We start from the raw sequence: 13,115 nt of genomic DNA on the forward strand, positions 1-13,115 counted from the left end.
CTACTATTCATGTTAAGTTTTAAAGATTATTCAAGCGAGTTCTATTCCCATAAAGCATAAAATCCCTCTATTTTAATTAATTTGAAGAATAAATTTTCCAGAATACACTCTTTATGCCCTGCCTATTGCCTTTTCTGCAAGGGGCCCAGCAGAATGACCGTATTCATGCCTCTTACGATAAAGAGTAATCTCTAAAAGATTAACCACACCATAACTATCTCTTTCCCCCACAAACAATTAAATAATAAAAGGAGTATGAAGGCATAATAAGTCTAATTTGAGGTTTGTTTTTTCACCAGTTTAAAAAGCTTGTTACAAATGATGAGTTTTATTTTGTGTTTTTATAAATGATGTGTTTTACTTTCGCACTTGATGTGTTAAACTACAATTCTTGTTAGTGGAAAAGTAACAGAAGTTTTATTGAGAATGAAAAAGCAAGTGAAGAGGACGTGTATGTAAGCCGTTTGATGGTACGATGAGGGGTAATAGTGTAGAATACTTAGAAGACTATTAAAAGGAAGATAAACGGAGGAGAAAGAAGGAAAAAGAAAAGGGAGACAGTGAGAGAGGGAGCAAAAAGGAAAAGGAAGGGTTTACTAAGAATAAAGGGTATTAAATTGAGAGCAAAGAAATGAAAGAGAAGGCTTTAGTTATATGTTACATTAATCATTACATGAAACTTAATTTCTTACCTATACCTTTTAATCTTTACATATGTCAAAGTTGATTTCTTGTGTGCATCCCTTTTATGTTTACCCATATAACACCTTGTGTGAGTTTCAAAATAATCTAATTTGTGATATGAGTTCTATATTTCAGAGAAAAAGCAACAAACACAAACAAGGCAACAACTCAAGACAAATTAGAGCTGAGCCACCCTCGCCAAATGTGCTGCGTTTCTTGGTCTAAAAACCCTAACAATCTGTTCCTGAGTACCTAGCAGAACAGAAGAGAAGAAAATAAAGACCACAAGAAGGAAAAACTAAAGACTGATTGAAGGGACTTTTCAAAAGTAGAGTCTTTCCACTGAGACAGTTGTCACAAGTTCAGCTAAGATTATTAGTTTTATAATTGTCATTGTTATGTTAGTATTGTTCTGCTGTTCTTTATGTCTCTGGGAATCCCTTTTTGAGTTGTCATAATCACTCTATAAATTGCCCAATAAGTACTAAGTAATTTAAGTTTTTAAGAATATCCTAGGGCCATAACCTGAAGACTATCCTCTGTTTCTAAAAGAAAATAAAAGGGGAAGTTGTGGAGTGCCCCCACCCCAGGAGGTGGGCATTCTACCTACACAGACAGCATTAAGTGAGGGACGTGACTTAAAGAAGATTCTGCCCCTCCACCCTGTGGGGTGTGCCCCCTCAAGCCCGGGAAAAGGCACTCCACCCCATTTTGTCAGATAAGGAATGGCCCCAGAATGTTCTTCCTTTCCTGTACCCTCGGTGGTTGAAATTTTACTGCAGTGTCCCCACCTCAGCTCTTCCCATTGGTTGTCCTCCTCAATCCACCCTTTTGCAGTCTCCTGCTTGTCTTGCTATTGAACCCTGACCCTAAACTCCACCCCTATCCTGGCATATAAAACCCATGACTCTGCCCTCGTTCTTGTCTTGGTCCCTGGCTCAATTAAGGATCCTGAATTTTGCTAAACCAAGACCCATCCTGTGGTCATCTTTTCCTGTTGGTCATTAGTAGCTGCCTGAGGTCCAAGACTTCAGGGCCCAGGGGAGTTGTTGCACCCCTTGTTGTGGCAGAATGCAACGAAATCCAACATAAAAAATCAGTTAATTGTTATAGGAGCACTTACCATGAAGGCTAAAGCAAAATACTCTTTGGAATATGTCCATGGCAACTGGGACAAAAGTTAACATAAAAACAGAAAAGCAGTTTTCCAGCCCACATCTCTTGCAAATACTCTCTGCAGGGGTAAAGATATATGCATATTTTTGTAGGGCTGAATCTTAACAACTTATTTCTCTCATTGCTAATGTAAGAATCCCATTTGTCTGACATGAGTGTTCTTAATTATATATTCATGGAGCTGCATCTCGAACTTAAATGCATCATGGCTAAGTACTTTACTGAATCTAGATGTAAATGAAAAGCTTGATAGAATAATTTATAAATAAGTCCCTTAAAAATCAACTTCCTTAGGAAACCATGCTTGAATTAATTATTCCATTTTCCATAAACATCCACTCACATTTATGTGTTGCATGGAAATTTAAATCATTATTGCACAGCCACAAAAGAGCCTCATCATGGCCTAACTTTTCCACATGTCCAGCACATTGTAATGTCTGTACTAATTAATTTGGTGTTTCATGCTTAGTTTCAGTTTCCAGAATACCTCACTGCACTGAAGATGCTTCTGCTTTCATCTCTGAGGAGGCTGAGCTCTTGTGCTGGCAAGTGCTTGTGCAGAAGGTGAGGCTGAGGGTGGATTTGTGGATGGCCCTTGTCTCTTTGTCACAGGTTGGGAAGGCCCTGTGAAAGCAGGGCTTTTAGGCACTCAGGAAAGGCCCCCTGGCTGGTACAATTGATCACACTGCTTTGGATGGTCTGGTGAACTCATTCATGGCATTGGTTTACATGTGCTGCATGTCTTAATAATTTTTCCATTCTTACTGTGTATGGCTAATACAAAATATCCTGAGTGCCTGCTATCTTTTGAATATCAACACAATATATTCCATAAGAAGCACATAAAATGACTAGGCAATGAAACAATTAATTGATTTTATAATGAAGCATGAAATCAGATAGACTTTGAGATAGAGTTGAGAGAAGCTGGTGTCTGATCTGATTAAGATCAATTATATTTTCCACTTGTTAGAGCCCAGGGGCCACTGGTGAAGTCATTTGGTCTTAGCTTAGCGGTCATAGAACAGTTTGACAGGTTTGACTTAGTGGTATATGGGTGACAGCTCAGTCTTAGGAGGGTCATCAGTGCAACAGGGATGTGGTTGTTTTGATGTGGCCAGATTTATATCATGGGGAAGAAATGGGACTGGAAATAATTTGATGGGTTCTGTGCTTTCTGATCACGTAAGAAGTTTGCTGAGCTGGAATGGGGAATTCATTGTCCCTTTATGGTTAAACCAATGAGGGTACTTTGAAGAAATGTGAGACATCAGTAGAATCATGAATTTCTTGGGTTTAAATCATTACTGTGAACAGCAGGTCCAAAGAAATTCAAGATGCTCAGCTGCTTTTGCTCTGTGGTGTGGCTTGGTTTTGTTTTCTCCATGCAATCACCAGCCTGGGAAAGATAAATTTAAGAGGGCAAGACTTCTCTGCTGTTTTGCATCTACCTGGTTCACCATGGACTTATGTTTGCACAATCAGGATGTAGTTGATGAATGTCTTTCTCGATTTGTAGACCATTAGGGACATCTCAGCTCCAGAAAACTGCAGCTGTATCATGGAGCAGTGGCCTGGGCAAAGAAAAGTTCTTTACCTTAAAGGATAAGCAGAAAACATTAAGAGAAGAATTTCTAGGAGAATAATAATTAGACTCACCTGATGCATGCTACAGAAATCTCTCAGATTGAAGGGGACTATTATGAGAGCTAAGCAGGATTTAGAATTTACCCCTGTAAAAGGAAGTTTGGTATTTGCATGCAGAGCTTTGCTGATATAAAACCCTCATGTTTCAAGCTTTTTCCTGGGGATCAAAATTCTTAAAAATCAGGAATTTACCAATGTAGAAGTCTTTTCAATGTCAACAAGATATTTTCATACTTCAAAGTCTGTAAAATACACATGACCTGAATTACTGAAAGGAACATTTTAACTTCTCACCCAGATTTTTCCATTTTCAGTGCCTTGGAGGGGTGGCCAAGGGGAAAAGCATTATTTCAGAAAAAAAAGATCTTACAGCTATTCTTCCCTTACCAGGTAATTTCTAATTAATCACTTTTTCTGTGATTCCCACACATAAAGCAGTTCAGCCAGAGAAATATTTGTGATGTCACCCCTGGATGAGAATGGCAGTCAGTAAATTCCCTCTGGGTCAGAGGGGAAGGTAGTTTTCTGGTTTGTTAACTGCCAGAAATTAAGTCATGTCAGACAACACAGGAAAATTATTTACACTAATTTCTGTACAAGCCAACCTGAAATAAAATAAAGGTTTTGATTTTATTTATTTTTTAATATTCTAATTTATTATCTAATTATACTATTTTAATATGTCTAATACAGTAAATTTCCCATGAAATCTGTGCTTCCCTGGAAAATAAAGAGCTCTTGGTTAGTCCTGTGTGATACATTGAACATGTACTGAGTCCTTTGCTGAGTTCTTGATTTTATCACACTGATATTTTTTTTCATTACATTGCTAACTAAGGTATAACTAGGAAGCAGAATAAAATGTTTTAAATTTTTAGCCAGGATAGGAAATGTGAAAATGAGCAGTAGGTTAAGTAAAGGAAATGTCTGTCAGTTAATTTTGGAAGACTTCTAGAGAGAGGTCTTAAGTGGGCAATAGTTTTCACACAATCAAATAGGGCTGCAAAAATTAATCAAATTAAATAATTTCTAGCATGTTAACACATGTGTAGCATGCCAGGCCCAGATGGTCTGGCCGGGTGCTACCTCAGGATCCTTGGTCAGAGGTCCTCCAGAAGGTGATGAATAAATGATGGGCACGATTCAGTGGCCTGAAAAATAATACTTTAATACAAAAATAACAAACACATAAGCTGGACAACAGTATGGGGTTCACTAAAAAGGCCAGGGTCCAGGATAGAAAGTAATTTATACAAGGTAGGTTGAGGGTGGAGTTTGAGGGGAAGGAACCAACTAGAACCAGGGATTAGGAATATGTAAAATCATGCACCAAATTCTAACCAGTAATAACATAGAAACCATAGAACTTTCTAGCAACATTTACATACAACTATTCAGGGGGCAGTGTGGGTAATGTTTTGCTCTGCATGACTAACGGGATTTTTCCCATGGCCTTAAGTCAGAGTTTTCATCAACCCCCAACACATGTGTGGCTACATTAAACTTTTAGTGATTTTATCCTTGATTTACCTTGATTTATTTTCATGTGAAGCTGGATGGTGTTTTGGCACCAAGGGACAAGAGTGTGGGACTGACACCAGGATGTGAACTACTGCAGGAATCTCTCTGCTAAGGGGGGATATCTGTTAGCTAGCTAAGTGAAGGGGGGACCATAGGGTGAGTAAGGTGTCAATTCTGTTGTGAAATGTCCCTCTGGAATAGTGGCACTATTTTAAGATCAAAATGTGGCAGACACTTTACTATGTCTGGAGAAGCCAGTCCTCCATAACTCATTGTCTCTTCACTTTTCACAGATTTATAAAATTTCAGCAGTTCTCCACAGCCCAGTGAAATCATCACAAATCCATTTTATTCAGCTGATTCTTGCTGCTCTGTGTTCCTGTTTTGAGCTATGGGTGAGTGCAAAGCAGTAGGTGAGTGTAATACCATTTTATGAATGTAAAACCATTTCATGCTAGACCTGATTAACAAACAGCACTAGCTTTGTTAGCAGACTTTCCTTGTTCTTTATACTAAGCAAGAATCCTGAGGATTTGAAGCATCAAGTAAATCTATTACCTAATACAGGCTAGCATGTTTTGAGAAATCTGGCTTTTACTACAGTAGTAATACCCTAAAGTTTTAAGCAATTTTTGGTTTAGTTAACAATAAAATTTTATGTATGGATACTTCTTTGGTTTTATCAAATTTTTATTCTTCAAAAGGTACATGGTAAACTTAGAGATTCCATAAACTTATGGAAACTATTGGTCTCTTTTTGGGAATGCTTTGCTTCCTATAAAATGTGAAGGACATGCACTAGCTAGCATGCTCATCCTCAGAAACTCTGCTTTTATACTTCTCTCTAAAATCTACCAAACATCCTTTTCTCCAGACCATTGAAGGTTTAGTAGAGTCTTTTTTCACTTCAATTAACCTTAACCAAGAAATTAATCTCTCAGTATAATCATCCAAAACCCCATAGTTTTGGAAAATAAATCTAAATCTCAGGCTAAGTTTCCTGTGTACATATTTCTCAGACCATGGAGCCAAAAGTTTTTTTGAAGATATTTTTGGAACAGCATTTGTAAAACTAAAATTAGGAGTTTGCTGACACCCTGGTTGTTAAGGGTGCTCTCTTACTTCTCTTAAACAAAAATAATTATGAATCATTACATTTTCTAAATCAAAAAGCAGTTCTATGTGTTCAGAGTTTTGACTGTAGTAAATCTTTTAATGAGACAACTATTAAACCAGATCAGTGTCTGTAATTGTTGCACCACAGAAGAAAGAAGAAGATGCCTTCAACTCGTCTACTTTGACTTTAAAACTTTTTTTTGTTTCTGCCTGAGATGCATCTTCCTTGCATGATGAGATATATGATATCACTCAGAATTACCATGTCCAGAAGAATAGGGTACCAACTCAACCTTATGTTTCCTGTCCAGACGTGACCACTTCAAATAGGTGGATGTAGAGAAGCTGTGGGGTCAGATAAGAGGTTACAAAATTCTATGGAGAAAGTAGGAGGCTCTCTGGGTAACACAAAGGCAGTGGTGATCAGGAAGCAGGGAAACAGAAATGCCAGGAAGTGGGTGTAGAAGTCATTATATGTGCCAAATCTGTTAAGACTAATAATTAGTATTAGCAATAAGTTACGCAGTTATCATCAGATCACGAGGAAATAGTGACAGCAAATTTAACAAGATATTTATGTAGTTATTCCTTTGGTTGATGTTTTGTTTATAAAGTGCTACAACGGCAATGAATGTGTCATGCCTTCGGTGAGGCCTCTTAAGTGAAATAAAAACAAGTCAGTGCATGGCTAAAATTGAGGCTGCATGGTTTTGCCTGGTGCCGCCCTATGCATCATGCCATGTTCCCGTTACACCAAACCAGGGTCAGGGAGGTCTGAAGCAAGAGGCACTGAAAGAAAAAAGAAAAGGGAGAAGACACAGCCTCCGCTGCAGAGGGCAGACTTTGGCCTATTCAGGATGTTGATTCCTGTGCCTGGATGACCAAGAAAGCCGATGGCATCCTGGCCTGTATCAGGAACTGTGTGGCCAGCAGGACCAGGGAAGTGATTCCTCTCCTGTTGTCAGCGCTGGTGAGGTCTTAAGGCCTGTGTCCAGTTCAGGGTGCCTCAGTTCAGGAAGCACATACAGGTGCTGGAGCATGTCCTGAGAGGGTCAACAAAGCTGGTGAAGGGTCTGGAGCACAAGTCCTATTAGCAGTGGCTGAGGGAGCTGGTGTTTAGCCTGGAGAGGAGGAGGCTCAAAGGTGACATTATCACCCTCTACAGCCCCCTGAAATGAAGCTGGAGCCAGGTGGGGATTGGTCTCTTCTCCCAGGCAACCAGTGACAGGACAAGAGGACACAGTCTTCAGCTGTTCTAGGGGAAGTTTAGGTTAGATATAAAGAAGAAATTATTAACAGAAAGGCTGATTAGACATTGGAATGGATAACCCGGGAACATGGGGGAGTTGCTACCCCTGGAGGTGTTTGAGGAATGACTGGTTGTGGCACTTAGTGCAATGGTGGAATTGGCAAGGTGGTGCTCTTGGGCTTGTTAACCTCAAAGGTTTTTTCCAATCTAACTGATTCTGTGACTCAGCTCTGTGTTGGGCAGACTTTTAAAAAGTGAGCCAAGTGAAGGATATAGAACAAAAAGGGCCAATTCTGTCAAAGTAAAGGCCAAATCCTGGTGATTTGTGCGCAGAAATAGCTCTCTTTAGAAAATCCAATAAAGGTGTTTTTTTAATGCTTTTATGAGGATCGGTGTTGTAAACCAGTTTCTGTTCTCAGTATCCTAACACAAATAGATAAGCCAAATGGAAGTTTATGATTTAACAGTAGAAGCTGGTTCCATGACTTAGGCAAAGTGATTTGTTACTCATATCAAAGGCTGAAAGAGAAACTGACAGGAAGGATAATAAAACTGTATTTGTATCAACAACTTCCACTGAAAAGCAACTTAATATTTCTCCTGCGGAACACCAAATCTGAATTTCCCATCATTCAGCTCAGCAAGTTTGAGATGGATGAAGTGACTTTTGGATTTAATTTTTTTAATTTAATAGTAACAAAAGAACTGTGGCAAATCTTGCCATTTGAGCACAGGAATTTTTCCCTCCTTGACTTCTAAAGGTACACTGTGGCTGTGATGCTGAATGAGGTGTGTCATCTCTTTCCTCAGCATCAGCTACTCGTTCCTGGCAGAGCTGCAACACTGAACTTCATGGTGTAGCTGGACTAGTACTACAATTCTAAACATACCTGAAAGCTCACAAACGTGTGCTCTCTGCCTGACAGAATCTGCTATAGGCTGTTTTGATTACTCTGAAGCAAATTGGATTACTTCTTGTATTACAGTTATAAAAGGGAATGGTTCCAGTCATTCCTTGAATAGCAGTATGCCATTCTGACTCATGGAGCTGGCTAGAGAGAATGGATGGTCTAAGATGGAGATGGTTTTCCATCTCTGAATTTTTGGTTTTTCACTGTTCTACTTCTTTATTTTCATCTATAAATTAGTTTGGATAGAAGCATAGCTGTTGCTAAAGTGTTTAAACCTCAAAGTCATGCGCCTTGTTGCAGGAGTGTAGCTCTGACAAAGAAACATTACTTCCTATTCTTTGTGTTGTTTGGGAAAAAGGTGGGGAGAGTACTTATGACTATTGGGAAAAGCTTAACAAGAATAAGGAGACTCAAGAATTTATTTATTACTGTTTATCTGTTGTAATATGCAGCTGTATTTAATGAGTTTAACTGTAGCAAAGCTCACTTTACAATCTAACACCCCTTTATGCTTCTGAAAGAATAAAAAAATGGGTTTTTTTCTGTAGACCAGCCTTCTGGGCTGAGCAGTTGGATGGAGAGTTCAAAATTGCAGCTGCCAGAATAAATGATCAGTAATGGTAGAGATAACTTCAGCAATAAGGCCTGTTCCCTATATTAGGAAATGTTTTTTTAATTGAAATTAATTTTTGTCAAAGTATGTGTATGTGTGCACATGCATGCAGGCACTCCCAGAAATTGAGAGTGTATGATCTGACCTGTGTATAGTTCTAATGCAAAATTTTCTGTAGTATTTCTAAATAAAACTGTGGTTTAAAAAAACCCAAAACACTCTGTTTAAAAGGTTTAGAAGAAACACAAAACTTCTTTCAGTCATACATAAAATGGTCCCCAAGTTGTTCTGTGACGTTCTCCACATCCCCTGACAAAATGCTGTTTTAATATCTTGTTCTGTCTTCTTCTCTCTCTGCCCTGAAGTTTTGAGCTTTGGGAAAAAGTATCCATTTCTGAAAGTCCCTTAGAGCAGATTGTTGTTTTTTACATTCTGGCTATCCCTTATTCACGACATGTCTGGGGAAGAAAAAACCAACTCATTTCAAAGCTTTCTTTGTTAATGATTTCTAGACCAAACAAAACTTAGTCTCCTTTTCGGGAAATATGCATATTTGTGTTATGGTTTCTGTGAGAAATATGGGAAAGAAGCTATTTGTGGGAGTACCTGTTGCAAAGGGAAGGAGGACACCAGGTGGTCGAAGAAGCCCAGACTTCTGAGTCCCGTTCCAGCTTCTTTTGTGGTGCTCATCAAATCTCCTCATTTGTATGCCCTGCTCCCAGGCAAAGGGTTTTTTTCTGAAAGGTTTCATTTTAGTGAAGTGCTGGATTTTTTTAATAATATTTGTTTTGCCGAGTAATGTAAGTGCATCCGGATGACTTCTGTACCAGATGGGAGAGGGATTACAGGAATTCATGTGGCATTAGACCAAGAAAGCTGAGAAATTATCTATGTCTGAAAGAGAGGGAAGTTTAGACCAGAGAATGTTTGGTGAAGGGAAGAACATGGTTTTTACTAACAGGTTTTTTTGTTCTTTCTTCTGGAGAAAAAAACAGTGAATGTAAGTATGAAATCTTTTCCTGAGGTATTACATCCAAGTAGTGTTTCCTCCTTTCCTTCTGGAAGTGAATTGAAGTTTTTGAAGACAAAAAGGCAGAGAAGATCCCATTTGAAAGAAAGATAAGACAATTTGGGTTTATTTTTCTTTACTTTTAGCACCTGTATTTGAAAACCAGATTCACATGTCATATTGTCATCCAGAAGGTATTAGTGATGGCTTGTTTTTCTAGCAGAGATGAAATTCAAGTTTCTTCTCACCTCAGGATGAATGTACTACTATGCATCAACTTCAGTTACTGGAACACTATTGCTTCTGTTTTCTGAGGTAAGAATCAACAATGGTTTTGGTATTTGTCACTGAGTCTTGAAGATATTCAAGTCAAGAATCAAGCCAAATTTTTAAATAATTTTGTAGTTTAAATTTCTTTTTTTTCTTCTGGTTCAGCCAGTGCTTTAGGGGAATGTTATCTGATGAGCAATTCAAACCATAGGATTATTTGGTCTGAAATGGCTGAAGAAATTGTGGGGGATTTTTTTGCATCACAGTACCTCCTGAGATCTTCTGAAGCACATTGCCATCTCATACCCATCATTTCAGCAGAACCTGGATTTTAATTCCCCTAATTTAGGAGGTGACTGGTGGGAATGGTTTACACTGCAGGTTCCTGCAGAGCTGGAACTGGTGTCCGATCACTGACAGGGTGAGGAAAGGGCTGGGCTCAGAAAGGTCACACCACATGTGCTTCCCTCACTGTACTCTGCAAAGTGCCATGGTAGGAACAGGGCAGAGCATCACCGGGAGCGCACACAGAGCCCGTGTCACCGTGTCACCAGGGACCATCAGAGCCATGTTAGGGGCTGTGCTGGAGCCCCTGGAGCCAGCACTTAACAGGCCACAGCACTTTCTGCTAAGTGTTCAGGGCAGTAGCACAGCTATTGCCTAACATGATGTATTCCTTCTGGATCGTAACAGTTGTCCCCCTTCAAGGACGTGTGGGTCACACATGCTTTACATCCAAGTATATTCTTCCATCCTTTGTCATATAGGAACTGAAGATCTATAAGGGCTTCCTTGTTTCGGTGTTTCTTTTGAGAAGAGTGTCTAAAATAGGGAGCCAATACCAAATTTGGGGTTCTTTTTTATAACCTCATTACCTCTCTAAGCATTGATAAGACTCTGATTTGTTCAGCTGCCAGGATGAAATTCTCCAGGCTGGCTTTTTACACAAAAGGATTTTGTTTTAAGCATTTAAAGTGTGAAAATGTTTCTGTTTTTAGAAATAAGTCACCTTTGACCACAAATGGAAAACTTCAATATAGAAGATAACAAAACAACAACAACAAAATCTGTGTGACTGTCACTGCCATAACTTTGACAGCAAAAGTTGTGACTTTTAGGGTTTTTCCATAAGCTGTTGGAGAAACTCTGTGATTGAATGAGGCCAGAGAAAAAACCTGTGAGTTAGTAAAAAATCAGAATGTCTTTCCTGTGGAAAACACTGGTATCATGAAAAGTGTTTTTAAACTGAATCTTGAAAGTAAAAGAGATTGTCTTTTGAATAAGTTTACAGTACTGGTGGTGTAGCAAAATGTTGATCTGAGGTCCATGTTCCAGGACAGGTCCATTTCCATTCCAGTTCAAACAGCCTTTCCAGAGGGTGCATAGCAGTGCTGGGAGTGGTAACTAAGAGCCCAGATTCCTGTCCCCAAGATGAATGTCTCCCCCAGAGCCTTATGAAGTTGAATTCCTCCCTCAGGTCATTTGACAGTTGCATTTCTTCCCCTGCCATTTTGTGTGTCCAGCAGAGATAACATTCCTTGGCTGTGGCTTGATGCCGAGGACCCTCTCCTTGGGAGGCAGGGTGTTCAAAGGCCATGAAGATTATAAGCCATGGCTGAAAATCCTTTGCTGTATTTGAGAAAATTAATGTCATCAGCTCATGAATGAGATTGGGTGTGGATCTCGACTGGTTTGTTCTTTCTGTGGGAAGGACTCTAAGGGTGAGCTTGGGATGAAAAGTTGTCTGAGTCCTGGTAACTCATTGCTGCTGGTAGAATAAGGGAGTAGGAGGGATATCAGCCTCTGTAAGAGAAGGGGCTTGGAGAGGGGGGATAGCAATTATGCTGAAGCCCCTGTTCATGCAAGGACAACCACCTCAGGTACCTTCAGCTTCTCACTCTCAGAATGAAAGCAGGAAAAACTTCTCTAGGCTTAGCAGAGGTGAAGGAGAAAGGAAAAAACAAATGCCAATTAATCATTGCCATTAGAATATGCTCTGTTAGTTGAGGAGGAGGAGAGAATCAAGCTTGTACAGATTTACATTTTTGCTGGTGTGACCTGTGCATAAGATGTGTCCTAGATAAGCATTGTTGGGTCTTCTTTGTCACTCAAGAGCAAACTGTAACAGAGAGATTTGCATTGTAATTCTGTGATTGTCTAACTCACACCTTGATGTTAACTGGCTGCATTCATATCCTAAAGCTGAGATTATACTGTAGAAGTTTAGTGTTTGAAAAACTGCCACTTGTCCATGATGACTAACCCTACCTTGAGAAGCACTTAGCTGAGCAACTTCTTGGCAGGTTTTCCAAGCCCTAAAGTTTCTATGGTTGTTTCATTCACACTCAGCTGGCCTGACCCATGCTAACACTTTGTTTTCCTTTGCAATTAAAATATTTCAGCTGCCATGTGAAATATGTGAGACTTTTTAGACTTGTCAGAAGCTCAGCAGGATGACATTGAGTGTTTGTATAGCAGCTTATAACAGTCCCAAGAATAGTTCCTGGATCAACCTTGTGGCTATTTTTTAAACTAGTGAAAAATATGGACTTTTCAATAAATCCATTCTGCTAATTGGCATATGATTCTTTTCCCACTTTTTATTTCACTGTTGGTTATTCGACAGCCCAAAACACATTTCCAAACATGCTCCTCTTCCATCCCAAAATTAACATATAACTGTGGATTACCCATCAGACCTTAACAGTCTTTTGGTCCAACAACACATCTGGAAAGGGATTTTAATGTTATTTCTTTTCTTTTTAAAGCTAGAATGTACCAGTTCAGTGGTTATGTGTTTAGCTTTCATTGATTTTTCTTCTTTCTTCCAGTTTTTGGTTTTTTTTTTATAGTTTTTTAATAATCATGCTGTACTCACCTTGTTTTTCACTCTTCAGTGATCAGTAGCCATAGGTG

At 39.2% G+C, this 13,115-nt stretch overlaps 1 protein-coding gene across 3 annotated transcripts in view; it reads left to right on the forward strand.

The window, feature by feature from the left end:
- The first annotated feature begins 3,841 nt into the window (after window positions 1-3,841).
- The window catches only part of LOC131579324 (melanopsin-like), a 50,092-nt gene continuing 40,818 nt past the window's right edge, over window positions 3,842-13,115 (forward strand). The window contains exons 1-3 of one of the 3 annotated variants that reach the window (XM_058839042.1): window positions 3,848-3,900; window positions 5,325-5,426; window positions 10,183-10,244. In XM_058839042.1, the coding sequence (XP_058695025.1) occupies window positions 10,198-10,244 (47 nt within the window). In that variant the 5' untranslated portion in view covers window positions 3,848-3,900; window positions 5,325-5,426; window positions 10,183-10,197. Of the gene's footprint in view, window positions 3,901-5,324; window positions 5,445-10,182; window positions 10,245-13,115 lie in introns of those variants that run through there. The other 2 variants (XM_058839044.1, XM_058839043.1) reach the window with 2 other exon arrangements.

Source organism: Poecile atricapillus, chromosome 4, assembly GCF_030490865.1.
Source record: "Poecile atricapillus isolate bPoeAtr1 chromosome 4, bPoeAtr1.hap1, whole genome shotgun sequence".
Lineage (NCBI taxonomy): Eukaryota > Metazoa > Chordata > Aves > Passeriformes > Paridae > Poecile > Poecile atricapillus.